Source organism: Pseudorca crassidens, chromosome 18 (genome assembly GCF_039906515.1).
Source record: "Pseudorca crassidens isolate mPseCra1 chromosome 18, mPseCra1.hap1, whole genome shotgun sequence".
Classification (NCBI taxonomy): Eukaryota; Metazoa; Chordata; class Mammalia; order Artiodactyla; family Delphinidae; genus Pseudorca; species Pseudorca crassidens.
In genome coordinates this window covers 29,233,352-29,250,663 of record NC_090313.1, presented here as the reverse complement: position 1 = coordinate 29,250,663, position 17,312 = coordinate 29,233,352, and the positions used below count along the sequence as shown (strand labels likewise).

Sequence of the window (17,312 nt, the reverse complement as noted above, 5' to 3'; positions counted from 1 at the left end):
GGCCAGGAAGACTGTTACAAGAGGGAAAAGAGGAACCCCACTCAGTGACAGTCCTTTAATTCGTCCCCTTTCTGCCCTACCTTTGGCATTCCTCTGGAGCCTCATTCACTGTTCAAGGCCAAAGTTATCTCCATGCTGAAAGGTCATCCCTCTTTCTCCCCCACCCGAGATCAGATCTTACTCACTTTACGGAGATGAACCCCTGTCCCAGGACAGGGTGAGACAAAGTGTAACCGGTAAAAGGGCCCGTTTTCAGGAACAAGGGAAGGAAGGTGATCCTTGGCTGTTGTCACCCTTTACAAAGAATCTGCTAGTTCTACCTATTTTTATCCATATTAAATAAAATTTAAAGAAAAAGAAAACTAAAACAAATGAACCCAACTCTATTCCAAAGGAATAACATAATCCCACTGAAAGGGGGTGGGAAGAAAGAATCCAAGTAACTTATGAACACAGTATCTGAATCTATACCTTCGGTCTTGGGGTAGGACACAGGCGAGAGGGGGCGAGAGCGGGGGAGAGGAGGGCAGAAACAAGAGTGATAAACAAATCCTGAACTCTTTTTAGGGAGTTTGTTTTTACAGTAGTGTGGGCAAAGCAAATATAAAACTATTTCAGACATAGTTTAGGACTGAGTGAATGAGAAATAAATGTATTGATATTGTTGGGATCCAGGATTCTTACTGTGGAAGAAGGGACATAAACATGGAATGAGACAAGGTAAGAAAGAACCCTATGGGAATGGGCTGGAATTAAGAGGTATCAGTGCAGACTTATTATTTCTAAAATATACGTATGTATGTATATATGCACACAGATGTGTACTGGGGATGCAATGAATACACCTAGTGCTCAGCTGGTGTCTAGTACTATTCCCCACTAAAAACAACCTAGGTTTTTTAGAGAAATAGCTGATTCTAGGACTCATACAGATAAGCCTGGAACAACTTGTTATGCCAGGAAGTAAGGAAGTACTCAAAAAAACAAAGAGGCATGTCACCAGAACACAGAAGTCAGCATGAAGGGACTCCCACTGGCGAAATCTGAGACAATATAAGCACCCAAATAATTAAGTACAGTAATGACGAAAAAAGAGAAATGTGTCTACACCAATAATAAGTAGACAGGTAAACAAACAAATATTAAATGGGCTCTTGCTTAGAGTAAAACGCAAAGGGCTGACAGGTAAATGTGAGGAGGTGCTGGGGTTGGAAAAAATCATCATTTTTGCAGCCATTATAGTAAAAACTGGCTCAGGCAAGAACAATCAACAGACGCGAAATCTAGAAATCCTGAAGAGAAGCAGGTATCTTAAAACTTAACAGTGTCAACCCAAAGACTGCTTATTAGTTTCAAGTGAAAAAATTCTAACTCTGCGGTAGTGAAATCAAACAAAATTTTACAGGTGATCAAAATTTACATCACCAGTGAAGGGCAGGTGGGCATTCTGTGCCTCCAAATGTGATTCCCTGAGAAGGACACGATGTCACTTACATGGTATTTTAGTCTGGAACGCACAACCTGAATCTAAACATGAGGAAATATTAGAGAAACAAAAATAAGGAACCTTTTGTTAAAAAAAAGAAGTACCATATTCTTCAAAAATGTCAATGTCATAATAAACAAAGAAAAGGAGCGAAAATGTTACAGATTAAAGGAGACTAAAGAGACATGAGAAATAAATACAATGCCTGATCCTAGACTGGAGGGGAAAAATGCCAGAAAAGAATTACCGGATCAACTGACAAAACACAAACTATTTAAGGAGTAAAGGATCATAATGTGTGCAAGTTATTCTTAAAGGACAAGAAAAAAAAAGTTTTATACACACATGCATACAGAGTACATGAGAGAATGAGAGCATGAATATACAAATGATAAAGCAAACGGATCAAAATGTTACCAATAGGTGAATCTGATTCAAGAATATATGGGCGCTCTATGTACTACTCTTATTTTTGGGAAACTTTCTGTAAGCTTAAAATCATTTCCAAGTAAGAGATTTTTTTTAAGTTCACATTTACATTTAAAAAAAATCAAGAGTTGCAAATTACATCCCAGAGACTTAGGTTAGAGGGTTCTGAATAGTTACCCACATCACAGATGGTACAGGTTTATTAGCACAGTCTTATTAAGCTTTTCCTTGAGCTCTACTATGCCCAAACTATACAAAATTCTCAGAGCATCTTCACTCTTTTCAAGCTTTGGCAAAAAAGAGAAAGAGCAAAACAGACAGGCAAACAGACAGAGAGAGACACAGAGAGGGAGAGGAAAAACTAAACTATAACTCTAAACAAATCTACCAAGAGAACCAGGCCTTTAAAAAGTTCTAAAATAAAAATAATTCTACATGTTAAGAAAAATGATTCTTTACAAACTGTTGGGAAATAAGTTTTCAGTGACAGAATTAGCTCTACTGAATGCTTAACAGATTCTGACCTGGAATAAACATGTCCAGTATTCTAACACAGCTGTTAAATTTAATAAATTCTAATGCTACACTACAAAAGAAAATCATTTCAAAGCAAAGTCTGTTAGGTTTCGTGTATGTTGGATGTGGAGACAGGAAATATGCATATGCAATAATTATAATACAAGAATTTCACTGAAACCAGAAAAAATAGCTAACGTAGACAAATTGCAAGGCAACGGTACAATGCAATATTATTAATGCTTAAAAAATTTCTTACAGAAAAACTTCCAAATGTGAAGACCTGTCCATCCATTAAAAGTACTGCCGTGTGGTTGCTGCCTGCAGTAACTTGTGTGCTAGGGCCTGGCAATGCTTGAACAAGAGTGGGACATCCCCTAGGTTAAAAAAAAAAAAAAAAAAAATTAAGTCAATTTCTTACAAGACCCAACTGAAATAAAAAACAATAAACAATGCAATAAAAAGTAGAAGAGATAAAAGGCACTAATAAGAATATTCAGCAAACACTTACTTAGGTACTATATGCCTGTCTCTATCCTATGCGTTAGGTACACAAAGATGAAAAAGACATAATCACTGACTTTAAGGAGATTATTAAAAAGATTTCTTGAGTTTATTACCCTAACTATGGACACATAATTTTTATTTTTTCTGAAAGACTGGTGCTACCTTTGTTTTAAAAGAAAAAAAAATGTTACCTTATATAGTGAATGGCAAGTTAGAGCGCTCTATAAATATTTGTCAGATGAAATAAAAATCATGAGCTGATTTAGCAGGAATTCAATCTAAGAACCATACAAAACAATTAAATTTATGTCTTATTTTCTACTTTTTTCCACTGAACTGTCAATTATTTTTATGTCTTCTTTTCTACCATTTTTTCACTGAACGGTAATTTTAGATTTTAACATATACAGTAGTTAATGAATTAGAATACAGTATCATGAGAGGCACCGCAGCAGTGGCTACAAGCTCAGGCTCTAGATGTAGACTGCCTGCATGTGAATCCTGGCTCCACCACGCAGTAGCAATGTACCATGACTTTGAACAAGTTACTCGTCCTTTTTGTATTTCAGTTTTCTCTTCTATTACATGGAGATAATATTAAACAGTATTTACCCCATAGGGTTCCTATGAACAATAAAGAAGCTCACATATGTCAAGGGCTTGGATCAGTGTCTGGTACACAGTTAACAATTAATAAATGGTAACTATTATGATAAATGGTATCCCCGTATTCATCGTATCTATCCTTGTAACCATCCCTATATCACTTTATTTACCACTTTCAGTAATCATCATCTATAATGAGAATAATCACACTACAGAAAGAGTCCACACATAATAGGAGAGCTCTGTTTTTGAGACAATGTAATTATAATACTTTAAATTTTTTTAAATTACATATGTTTTTAAATGATTATTCAGGCTGCAATGAAAAATGAACTGGGAAGAGGCAAGACTAGCAGCTGGAAACCTAGTTAAGAAGATGTCACAATAATCTGGGTGAGTTATGGTGGAGGCCTGAAATAGGAACAGTGTGGACTGAAAGGAATGAATGGATTTGACTGCTCTGTAAGGAACAGAACTGACTAGACTCCGGCAATGACTGACATGGGGCAATGAAGGTTTTCTGCTTAAGTAACAAGGTAGATGGTGGTAACATTCACTTAAGCTATGAGAATGAATGACAGCTAGGAAGACGAAGAGAGAAAAGATAGTTTTCATTGTAAGTCTCTCTAACATTTAGGTATGGACAGAGGAAGAAGAAGAGCTCATAAAATCTAGGACATAACAAAGAATGAACTCTGGAAAAATGTGGTACGTAGACAGTCATTTCAAGAATAGGGAAATAATGTACATGCTGAATGCTCTAGAGACAGATACAAATGACCACCTGATTTTGCAAGAAGGAAGTCTCTTTGGTGGAGTAGGCACAACACTATGTAGCAAAGGAAGAGTTAACAGTGGGGTCAGAGACTAATGCAAAATCCCTTCAAAAACCTCAGCACAAAAGGGAAAAAGGAGAACCAACAGCTAGAGGGAAAATGGAGCTGAAGGGGAAGCTCTGTCCTTTTTAAGAATTTGCAGAAGTTTAAAAGAGTAAAGATAAGGACATATGGTTCAGAGGGGAGACAAGAAACAGAACTGGATCCCTATGGAAAAGGCAGAGGTTTCACAGCATAGACAAGAACAGGCCCCTCTTTCAGTGTAACATGAAGAAGGAGGAAAGAAGTAGTAATGGACGCAGGCAGGTTGGCAGAGTTGCTGGACTGAAGAATTTCCCACCTAATGTTTTTATTTTTGCTGTGATGTGAACAGAGGTCATGTGCTGAGAGGAAGAGGAAATGGGTGAGGAGAGAATTTAAAGATTACGGAAAGGGTACGGTGGTGAATGGAAAAAATAAAAACCTAGACCAGAAGTTTTTAACCCAGATCCAAATGACTTCTAGGAAGTCTGAAAGTGAACTTCAGGAGATCTGTGAATCTTCTAAATCTGGAAGCCAACTTTTAAGTGTATATTCTTATGTCTGTTTTCTGAAGAGACAGCCTATGTCTTTCATCACATTCTCAAAAGGTCTTAAATCAAACAGTTCAAAACTACAAACCAGGAGGATCACTGCCTATTGTAGAAGGATTGGTCCAATCTACAAATCATAACAATCTGTATAAGTATGGTGATTTATTTTCTTCCGGAAGCCTAAGTTAGACATAGAAAATATAGGTAGACCGATTCACGCCTGAAGTTTTGCCATGCCTTAGCATCAAGACCCAAGAGGGTGAGAAAACTGAGGATAATGGTAAGAGTACAGGTGAAGAGAATGAATGACAGTCTCTAACGTGGGTCGGAAAAAAACTGAAACAGGCGATAGACACTAAGAAAGTAGAGGGCTCTAGAGAATGAAGTACTGATAAAGTCAAAGACCAAGTAAAGTAATGCTAAGTAACAGAAGAAGAAATTGTCATCAGATCATGGGTTGTTTAAACTTAAAAATTCAGAGTTGGAGCTATGCTAGATTCATAATGGGTCCTGGGAATGACCACCATGAATGTGGAAGTAAAGTTCACTAGATCTAACTCACGGTGTCAAGGTAACTGTATTGTATGGGACCATTCATGAGTGTGTGACAAGACTCAGATTGGGAAAACACTGTGAGCCAGATACTAAATTTTCAGTGAATGAAAGGCAGTGACTAAAACACAGGTAGGTAGTAACCAAAGGGGAGGAGAGCAGAATGGCCCTGCCTCAAAAGAGTAGTTTGTACTTGAGGATACAATAATATGGCTAGGAACAGCAGTGAAAGTTAAGTGGTTCTCAAATCTGAGGTACTGGGAGCTTTGGCAATAAACAATTACCAGGTCAAAGGGCTGTATGGCAAACTAATGTCCTCACAGAAATGTCCAGTTCGATTCAAACAAAGGATTCAAACAAAGGATTAAACTGCAGACAAGTAAACAGTACCTAAAACTGTTTACTTGTCTGCAGTTTACAAAGCATTTTCAAATAAAATGTACCACTGGTTATCAAAATAACTCTATGGGTAGATCTGAAGCCCTTTAAAAAGAATTCTCCCAGAGTTAGTGGCAATTCTTCTAATAAACTCTTTTCATGATACTAGAGCCCATTTATTAAATTATTTGGTAAACACAGGAAGAACAGAAAACAAAAATTATATGTGTATGTGTATGCATGCCAGGCATTTTACAGACACTATATTAATTCTTTAACAATGCTATGGGACATTTAAACTAAGGCTTAGTAAATCAGTCACATAGCTGGTAAGAGATGAATCAAAGATACGAACCTTGTCTAAATGGTTCCAGACACCATGACTGTGTAGCATATTAATGCAGAAGGAGGATACAGCAAGAAAAAGATGAAACTCAGAAACATTATAAGAATTATCCAAATTCTACTGAAAAAAGGAGAATAAAAGCATCTAAACACTATAGTCCCTTTCCCAACATCCAGGTTTAAGTTTACTGAAAAGAGTAAAAGAATTTGGAATTCAGGGATTTAAGAGCATACTGAAGAAAATAAACGAAAAAGAGGGTTGGTAGACTCATGTCATAAGTGAATGTATTACAGCCCTCAGAAGCTTTTTGACATTCACTTTTAAAAGCAGCAACAGTAACAGCCAACATTTACTGAGCATTCACTACAGGCTAGGCCCTGTGCTAAGTAAAAAACACCTATCATCTCACTGAACAACAACCTTCTGAGAGAAAGATACTTATTCCCATTCAAAAGGAAGAAACTGAGACACAGGAAAGTTAAGTAATGTGGTCAAGGTAACATGGGCACCAAGTGATATAATCAGACTCAGTCATCCTGGCAAGACACTGCATTAAATAAAGAGAATACCAATAACACGTTTCTACCTTTAGCACATGCACATTACAATATTTATCTTACATTAATCACACATTATTAATGTGTGCTATACAATAAATTTCAGTTAAAGTGCTTGATTACTAGAAACTTAAAAAAAAAGTACCTTCCAACTTTATTTCAACTAAATATCTATAAATGTTTTGCTTCGTGGTAGTTAGTTAATATGTATGCTATTGAGGCTTTGTTCCTCCGGGGACTGTTCCTCCATACACATGGTCAATTCCTTTTGGAATTCATAACAGTTCCTGACTCCTGCCTTCCAAGTCCCAGACAGATCCAGACAAACAGGGTAACCGGAGTGTTCACGGCACAGACGGTTCTGGCTGGTTTCCGTTTAATCCACTAGGCACAGTGTGTAGGCGTTATTTCACTGCATTACCCAGCCTGGAGCTCCCCACCACCATGGAATCAGCCTTCCAGTTACAACTCAATCAATGGAACCAGGAGTGAAAATTCACATGCTGGAAAAGAACAACTTTGGGCGGTTCAAAGAAATCCCACCAGAGTTTAATCTCCTTAAAAAACCCTAATTATTTAATTTTCAACATTAGAAGCTATCCCACTTCATGAAGATATATTCGAAACTATTAAAAATACTTAGCATATTGCCATGATACTGTCACCTGAGCGAGTCACTGCAAGTCAAGGTATGATGCCCCCTGGCTGACCATCAGGACCAGGAGGCAATGCTTTTAGGTAATAGCAGCCTCTTCACTTAAAAGCTGCCTTGAGATCCTTCCCGTTCTTCAGCCGTTACACCTCAACGTGGGGTGGCAGGACTTGTGCTTACGCTGTTCGTTCTTCACACTGTGCAGGCACCTTAGGGCTGTGATTTGATTATAGATATGATTTCCACTATTTCCCTCCCACTCAGTCAAGACCAGGAAGCACATATATTTGCTAAATCTTTTCTGTGGAGTGATATACAAGTACAGAGTCTGATTTGTGAGAAAGTGGCCCCCTTGCGGCACACGTGACTGATGCTCCATCATGTCTAACTGTAATGCACCTTTCCCAGGTTATGTCATGACTCACAAAATAATCTCCAGCTAAATAACAGCAGCAATAATGGTGATGATGATGATAATAATAAATTCTCTTCTGTGTCACGAGTCTTCCATGAGAAACAGAACAAAAAGTTTCCAAATTCTTCTCCATGCATATTACAAGCCCTGTCTCAGTCTCTGCATATGAGTGATGTTGTTCAATTGCGACGCAAAGTACCTGCTGCCTTCTAATACCTGTGACAGTAATTGCTCAACCCTGCAAAGCCACTGATATTCTGAAATTCCCAATGTCCGACATACAAATGCCATACCTGGTGACATCTGATACAGTAATCTGTCAAAGACCTTTTGCTCTCTTTCCAAGCACAATAGTTGTCCTTAAGATTGTGATAGTTTTATAAACATGTTAACAAGTGTCAAACGTATGTTGCACTTGTGTTTTTAGTGAGAAGTTCAACTCAATGGTGTCTCAAATCATCTCTTTTCATCAATAACAACGGTCATCGAAGTAACTAAGGACACTCCTTTCACCTTCATTTTCTGTGCACTGCAAATGGACCTGACCCTGCCTTTTAGGGATGGATAGCGTTTCTTAATCCCGGATGCACAGTAGACTGTGGAGAGCTTTTAGGAAAGAACTGATGCTGGCATCCTATCCAACCCTTGCTGCCTCCATCTCCCACCCCCAACGCCCATCTCCCAACACACACCTCGTAAAAAGTCTAGATTTAGGGTCCAGGCATGGCATTTTTCAAGTTCCCCAAGTAATTCTACTGTGCAGGCAGGATTAAGAATCACTGGTCTTTACCATGTAAATGGCATCATCCCTGCCACAGTAATGAAGTGATTTCAGAATAAAGTGAAAATTATGGATTTTATTTAATGACTGGAGTGATTCACTGTATGTGAATGAGAAACCATATAGTTCCAATTGCTTCTGGCAGGTATCTTGTGACTATAGGAAGAATCAGGCAAGAATAGAGAGACAAAAAGAAAGGAGGTTCTGAGGTAAACTGAATTGGTGAGTCAAGTCTAGCCTGAAGCTGCCCTATATATCCCCAGACTTATAAATAAACCTGGTTTCAGTGGTGGGGCAGCCACACACGTAGACCACTCAGATCTTGAAGACCACCTGCTGCAGGGAACATAAATGACTAACAGCCTCAGATGCTGTTCCTTTGGGTCCACGAGGCCATTCTTCCCCTGGGAAGCTACCAGCCTGGGACTGAGCACTGTGAAGGTATGCGTGCTGGCCCATCCTGCCCAATTTGGGACTCTGCCAAAGGCAACCTTGGCTTGAGGGCACCCCACTGGCCTGGCTAAAACTCAATCAGAACTGCACTGTAACCTAACTCTTCCTACCCCATTCTTCCTCCTTCTTTCCTTTCACAGGGGTCAGATCTACATCGGGCCTATTCCTACTCTTTTCCCTTTTATCTTTCACAGCAGTTTTCTACCAATAGACCCTTTGCACATCTAATCGTATCTTAGCATCTTCTTCTTGGAAGACCTGAGCTAACAAAGATGGATTTTTCTATACTTTTGACCAAAAGCACTCTCACTGTATTAAGCAGAAATGGAATCAGCTGCTGTAATGAAAGCCAAGTAACAGGGAATTAAAGAAGACAGAAGTTTATTTCTCTTTCAGCTAAGCACCCAATTATAAGGAGCTGATGTGGCACTTCCATGGTGTCGGGGACCCAGACTATTTCTATCTTGTGGCTCTGCCATTCTCAATACATAGTTTCCAACTTATGATCGCTATGATGACTTTTCCAGCTCCTGCCGCCAGGCATGGACTCCAGGCAGCAAGCTGGGAGGGAAGAGGGAGAAATGGAAGGGTATCCCCCTCCCCTTTAACAGCATGATCCCAAAGCTGCACATCTCACTTTAGTTTACTCGGCCATATCTTGCTGCAATGGAGGTGGGAAAATGAAGTCTCTGGCTTCATGGTCATGTCACCAACTAAAACTCTATTACCAAATGAAGTAGGGAAGAATGGATATTAAAAATGTCTAGTAGTCTCTACCACAATTAGTTCTTCACTATTCTGGATAAGTCAAAACAGTTTCTCTCAGTGACCATTAGATTTTGTCTGAAAATTATGAAAAAGCTTCAATGACTTCATGTTAATATTAGACCAAAATTTAAAAACGATAACATCAAGGAATATGAATAAATCTATTGCTGATCTGTTAAAATGCCATTTGGGGATAGTCACTGTCTTATCCATTGCCATGAACAGCCTTTAAAAAGATATTAATTCTTAAGAATGCAGTAAGATCTCATGATAATCATAATCACTCTTACATTTTAAATGTATAAAATGTAAATCAATTTTTCTCCCGAAACTACAAAATCATCTATCCCCACAAAAGCACTCAACCACAAAATCAAGAATAACCAATAATTTATGGGCCACAGTTTGCAAAACACTGGTATAAATACTTTTTCAAGTGTAGAAATATATATTTAGAAAGAAAAAAGGAAAGAAAGGAAAGAAGAAAGAGAAAAAAAAACACACTCAGCATCTTCCCACAAAAAGTTAAAGTACCTGGAATTGACATCTCCATGTCCGAGCTGCCCATGCTGCCCGTACCCAAATGTGTAGACATCGCCATTCTCCATTAAAACCACTGAAACCAAAATCCAGAGCTTTATTTTTTCATTGTATGCATTTCATATTTCCATCACAACTATACTGAAGGCAGTGCAATTTTCACTGTTTAAAATTAGTAGAGCCATTAAAAGTAGGCAAGTGAAGCATCGACAAATTTATATTTAATGAGAAATAAATACAATTTCAGTTCTGTAAAATATTTTTGTAGGTTATAAAAACGTATAATGTTTTCATAATGTACACTTTAAAATTCTTATAAATGCCATTTAATAACATTAATATTTAATAAAACATTGGTTTGGGTCAACTGTAAAGTCTTTTTATAATGAATAACTACATACAAAATGTTCACTCATATCTAGGATAATTATATAGGTAGATGGGTTTGAGCTCTGCACAGATATGTACAACATCAATGTGTCTGTCAGAACTTTAGTATTTGTCAATGTCTTATCAAATAAGGAAATATATTGAGTATCAAAAGAAAGAATGTAACATTTTTTATGTTTAGGTTGAAGAGTACAACCTAAGCTATAAATCCAAATGTTAATTATTTACTAGGAATTGAAATTTCTACTTTTTAAAAAAATATAGAAATTTGTTGACGCACATCTCTCACTGAACAGTAACAAAGTTTGTGACCAGATTATAAAAATCACAGAACTGTAGAGTTCAAAGGGACTTCAGGGATTATTTTACCTTCAGGAATTTCATGAACTGAATTATAAAATAAGTCCATCAGAAGACAGATTAGAAGTCAGATCTCTACATGTACCACAATGTTCATTGCAGCACTATTTACAATAGCCAGGACATGGAAGCAACCTAAGTGTCCATCGACAGATGAACGGGTAAAGAAGATGTAGCACATGTATACAATGGAATATTACTCAGCCATAAAAAGAAACAAAATTGAACTATTTGTAGTGAGGTGGATGGACCTAGAGTCTGTCATCCAGAGTGAAGTACGTCAGAAAGGGAAAAACAAATACTGTATGCTAACACATATATATGGAATCTAAAAAAAAAAAAGAATGGTTCTGATGAACCTAGGGGCAGGACAGGAATAAAGCTGCAGATGTAGAGAATGGACTTGAGGACACAGGGTGGGAAGGGTAAGCTGGGACGAAGTGAGAGAGTAGCACTGACATATATACACTACCAAATGTAAAATAGATGGCTAGTGGGAAGCAGCCACATGGCACAGGGAGATCAGCTCGGTGCTTTGTGACCAACTAAAGGGGTGGAATAGGGAGGGTGAGAGGGAGACACAAGAGGGAGGGGATATGGGGATATATGTATACATATAGCTGATTCACTTTGCTATCCAGCAGAAACTAACATAACATTGTAAAGCTATTATACTCCAATAAAGATGTTAAAAAAAAAAAGAGAAGTCAGATCTCTAGACAATCATTTTATAGCTTAAAAGAGATTCTGTAATAAATATGCTTTCATAGATTTGAGAGATACTGTCACACTATAGCTTTTAAACACAGTTAACAGACTACATGTGTCAAAACTAAACAAATAGGTTATTTAGCACGATTGTAAAAATGCAGTTATACCCTAAAGTTCCAGCCGCTACCTGAATGGTGAAATCCACAGCTGACTTGTACTGCCCGGAGCTCACAGTCAAATCGCACAGAGCCTGGAGGATATGTTGTGATTTTACTTGCATCCTTTTCTCCTCGTTCTCCACTTCCATCTGTAAGTGTTATAATTTGTAATTAAGCCATTATTCATCTTCAAAATAAAATTTAAAATCAGTTTACTATGGAAAAACAAGAGAAAATGTTAAAAGGAACAAGCAAGAAGAATCTGTAGCTGTTAGAAGTGATAGATCAAGAATCTACCTGCAAAGAAGCAATTTTGAAAAGATATACTATATACTTCTGTTTGCAAATATCACTAAATCAGTAAAAACACAGATAAGGTCTGGTTACAGATAAAGCCTATTAATCTAATCAGTTATGTAACGTAAATGGGTCATTAAGTTATAGAAATAACAAAATTCTAAATGTAATAGTTTATATGGGAAAATTTAGTTTACATAAAAATAACTGCATGCAAAGTCATTTAACAATTGTTTTAAACTTAGTGACATTGTTAGTGCTAGCCATTTAAAAAAAATTTCTAGCTGACTCGCAAATGACTTAGATTTCCCAAACACATCTAGAAAGGCTACTCTGTCCGCCAGTATTGCTAAAACTCAATTGAACTTTAAAAAATTTCTAAAGACCAAATAGCTTTACCCAATGTATTGCAGTTCAATGGTTTCCTGTCGTTCATTTTGTCTGTCCCACCTTGACCCTCAGCCAGTCTGCTCTGCGGTCTTCTTCTGGCCCCCAAACACAACTCTGAACCAAACCCTCTGCTTTTATTCCTTCTTTCCTCCTCCCTTCTTTTCATAATTTCCTACCATAAGCTTGCTTTAAGGCCCTCCCTCCAACCCTGGTTTCTACATTTGACTTTGAATATTCTGGCATTTTAACCATAAAATTTTAAAAACACATTCCAGAATTTAACAACTTTACTTTGGAATGTGTAAATAAGAAAGGCAACTTACTTTTCCTAGTCTAATACTATACATCAACTAAAATACGACCTCTATGTCATCAAGATTCAAATTCCTTACACATGAAATAAATGTAAATCTGGATGGAATTTCAGGTCAGCTAGTCTAAGCTAATTGCTTTGTGATATAGTAAATCTAAACAAGTGTGTATAATATGCAGATACACATGTGGATCTACACACATTTTTTAAAAATCCTGTATTTTCATTACCCATTTTAGAATACTAAGCAGAATAACATCAAATCATTTCATGTTCACATTATCCTTTCTTTTTCTATCTAATGTTTCTAACCTTTAGTACTATCCAGGTAAGACAAAATTGGCCTAAATTATGAGTTCCATTTCTATAACTAAATGACTCTAGCATTTCAAAAAGTTTTAAACTCTTTACAACATTAGGACAGTAAAACCTCACTAATTCGGAATAACACAGAATGGGTTGGCCTATATTACTTACTGAAAAGGTCTTAATTATAGAATGTTTAAGTAAAAGTTCAGTTTTATTACCTTCAAGCAGTACAGATTATAGATTAAACTAAATGCTATTGATACAATAAATAAAATGTGGTTACCTACATTATAATTCAAAATAGGCCTATATTACATAAAAAATGTACCATAAACATAAAAGTCCTTTAACATACAAGAATTAATTGCTGGACCCAGAGGCTGAAGGCACGTTGAAGGAATCCTTCATTTCTTGAGCCCTTGGTTTGAAAAGCTAGTGATTTTAGACAGGTTTCCCCTTATAAGTATGACCCTGAAAATTCAGAGGAAGAAGTTATTTTGAATTTTTTACTCAAAAAAGATCACAAATACTGTATCTGAAGTACCATAAATTTTGAATTAGTGAGAGGTTTTACTATAAAAGGAAAAAGAATATGATTCTTCTTTTGCTAAATTATCTAATGTGGGTTTGCCAAATTAAATCTGCAAGAATGGATGGGCTAAAAAAAAAAAAAAAATCACAACATTTAGTTTTACTCCATCCAAAATGCAATATACTCTTAGTTCAAAGACTCCTCATCTTGGAAAGGCAGTGAAATGGTTAAGTATAAACAAGGGCCTACCCATAAAGGAATAAGTATCTTCCAAAGACTATTTAAATAAGATGACAGATATATAAAAATTTTACAGCTTTATCTCAATTGGTAAAAATATCTAATTATTAAAACCAAATCTGATTTAATATAGAAAACAAATTGTGTTCATTTGATTGTGCCAGACCTAACTAAATTCAATGCTACACCTTAATTTCAGTTTATATAAATGTATTGATGCCTAGTTAAAGCTTTTACCTTTGAATCTGGCATTCTGCCCTCTCCCTCGAATCAGAGATTAAATATAGATACAAAGCCCACAATAGAGACAAAGCATCAGGGAAGGAGGAAAAAAAAGCCTAGTAATTTACTGATTAAAATCATAGTGATTAAAAGAGTACTAGCTATTATTTAGAGGTAAAAAATAATACTAGAAACATTTTGTTCAAGTGCATCTAAACAAACCTTTATCTATATAAAATAATTTTTCAATTATTATAGATGGTGAAAATATTGTTATTATAAGAAAAAAACAGGGATAAGGTTCTTGATCACTAGTAGCAGCAGTGACAGAATTTTTTAAATATACATCTGTATCTGGAATTTTATGTCAGTTCAAAAAATTAAGTACAATTCTAGTAATCTAGAAATTTACAAAAGTTTATCAAAGAAAAAAGATACCTAATAAATAGTCAAGAATCTAGTGTAAATTCAAGAACTAGCAAGTGAAATTCAGCAAGATAAATTCTCCTCAAGCTCATTACTCAGTAAAATGTCAATGAGCAGCAATAAAATTAATCTCACATTTTTAGGAAAGTTAGGCTTAAATATTCTTATAATTGGCCATTTAGGTATATCTGTATTTTTCCCTAATATGAGTATGTTCATACATGTATCATATGATATTGAAACTGTGATAGCTATAAAGTTTTGACAGATACGTAACTAAAGTAGTATATGTATATATACATTATTTAGGCATATTTGTGTACACACACAGAGAAAAGAGGATTCAGTAACTAAAGGACTCTAACTTTTAATTTTTATTTAAATCTATACTTTTTGGGTAATCTTATAAGCATGCATATCACTGAATGTATCACAGAACACAGTGAGTACTTTGAACGAAATCACGAAAATAAAACAGCAAAGCAGTAGTAATTACAATTTGCTAAACACCTCTGTGCTAAACACTGAAAATTTAAATAGCACAGTGGATAGTACTTTTGGGCACTGGAGCCTAAGAGACTTGGATTGGAATCCTGGCTCTACTATTTGCTAGTTTTACGATAACTGGACACTGGATCTTTTTGAGTTTTAGTTTTTTCCCATCTATAAGATAGGAATAATGGTATATTACCTCAAAAGATACTTATGAGAACTAAGTGCAATAATGCATGAAAAGTGTTCAGTCAATATTCACTATTGTTGCTCTCCTTAATCAATACAATAATCCGATGATAAGGCTATTGTTATTCCATTTTGCAGTTGGGGAAACCAAGGCTTTAGAGGGGTTAAGTAGCCAGCCCAAAGTAATAAATGGTAGAGCAGTTTTAGAAATTGATCAAAAATAAGGCTCACACATTTTACCACCACCAAATGGCTGACATCTTAAATTTTTTTAAAAAATAAATTAATTACACATTTAACAAATCTCAAATTTTGTACCTTTAAGATAATTCTAAAAGAGGATGCAAGGAATTCAATTCAAAGAATTCAAGCTAGTATTCATGGAGAATTTTTATTTGCAAAGTATATACATACACACACACACACACGTCTTAATTTAATCTTCATATCAACATATTCAGTTAGGAATTATCATTCCTATTTTTAATAGAAGGAAACTGAAACCAAAGAGATTAAGAAATTTATGAACGGCCACACAGTTCTAGTAAATGAAAAATAGGATTAAAACTGAGGCCTAATTCCAAAGGCTGTATTTCCATTACACCACAGTTTCTTTACAGAAAGCAGGTGTAAAATACACACAGATGTTTTTGACTGCGCTTTCAGATTTTCACATCAGTCACTTTAAGACTATCTCCAGAATAATTCAAATGTTCCTAACTAAGAGTAGTACATTAAAATCTTTTTTTTCTATGTAAGGCACTGAATAGTTCAAACAAATGTTAATTCAAATAACTGTTTAAAATACAGTCTACATTAAATTCTTTAAATACTATATGTTATATGGATTATATGTTATACATAATTGATTCCATCTTATACACTATTTTGCCTCCGGTCAAAATTTGCCTGTATAGGATAGATTCCATGACCTTCTCTGAATTCTTTCCAATCAGCCAGAAGCTTTCCAACTTTCCATTTTAGAACTCACTCCTGTTAGCAATAAATCCACAGTTCTTACCCTCCACACACCCCTACAAAAACGTCATAGTCTAGAAAATTTAAATCATTACTATCCTACAATGTGTACCACCAGCATAATTAAATGTAAGATAGAACACAGCAATTAATACAGTGAATTTGTCAGTGCAAGATAAACATGGTAATACAAAAGAGAAAAAAATGTACGTAGGAAAAATAATTTATTAAAAGACTATGACTATATGCAGCAGGAGTAAAAGCAGTGACTGGCAAGGGGATTAAATGACAGGAACAGCGAATGCAAAGGGAGTCACGAAAAGTGAATCTGTGGATGTACAGTGAGTGGTAAGTTAATACTCTAGATAAGATGGGACACCATCTGATAAAGTATTACTTACACTTTAAATTCATTTTGGTGGTAAAGAGATGAAACTATTCCACTCTATAAAACCATACAATCCGATGATTAAAAGAAAAATGGCCTTATACTGTAATACTACAAAGTAAGTCCTTCCAAAGAGGTTACCCTGTGGCAGACAAGATGGAAGTAAGGCTCGCTATTGTTGAGTAATTTCTAGAGCTAATCAGTGTGACATCGTAAAAAGTCTGTTTTAAATTTGGAAACTTGGTTTTCTTTAGCATTTCATTTTAAAATTCTGGAAAAAAACAAAGATGACTGTCTATAAGATACTAACATGGAGCTGAAGAAGTTTTAAAACTGTTTATTGAAATGTGAATAGTTAACCTCCGGTAAAGTATTGGAAGAACTCCACTTTCAAATAATTGGCAAGAAAAAGACACTTGATAAAATCTGTTCTAATACTGGCATAGTAGAAAATGTGAGATCAGAGATTCTAGCAATAATGAAAATAATTTACATAGCACACCCCAAATATTATTTCTTAGAT

At 35.8% G+C, this 17,312-nt stretch overlaps 1 protein-coding gene across 11 annotated transcripts in view; it reads right to left on the bottom strand.

Annotated features, from left to right (window-relative positions):
• MYCBP2 (MYC binding protein 2) overlaps positions 1-17,312 on the bottom strand; it is a 272,923-nt gene that overhangs the window by 153,769 nt on the left and 101,842 nt on the right. For 10 of the 11 annotated variants that reach the window (XM_067713398.1, XM_067713403.1, XM_067713399.1 and 7 more), the window contains exons 19-21: positions 12,043-12,162; positions 10,389-10,470; positions 2,691-2,808 (exon numbers count right to left, since the gene is read on the bottom strand). In XM_067713398.1, the coding sequence (XP_067569499.1) occupies positions 2,691-2,808; positions 10,389-10,470; positions 12,043-12,162 (320 nt within the window). Of the gene's footprint in view, positions 1-2,690; positions 2,809-10,388; positions 10,471-12,042; positions 12,163-13,677; positions 13,970-17,312 lie in introns of those variants that run through there. The other variant, XM_067713407.1, reaches the window with a different exon arrangement.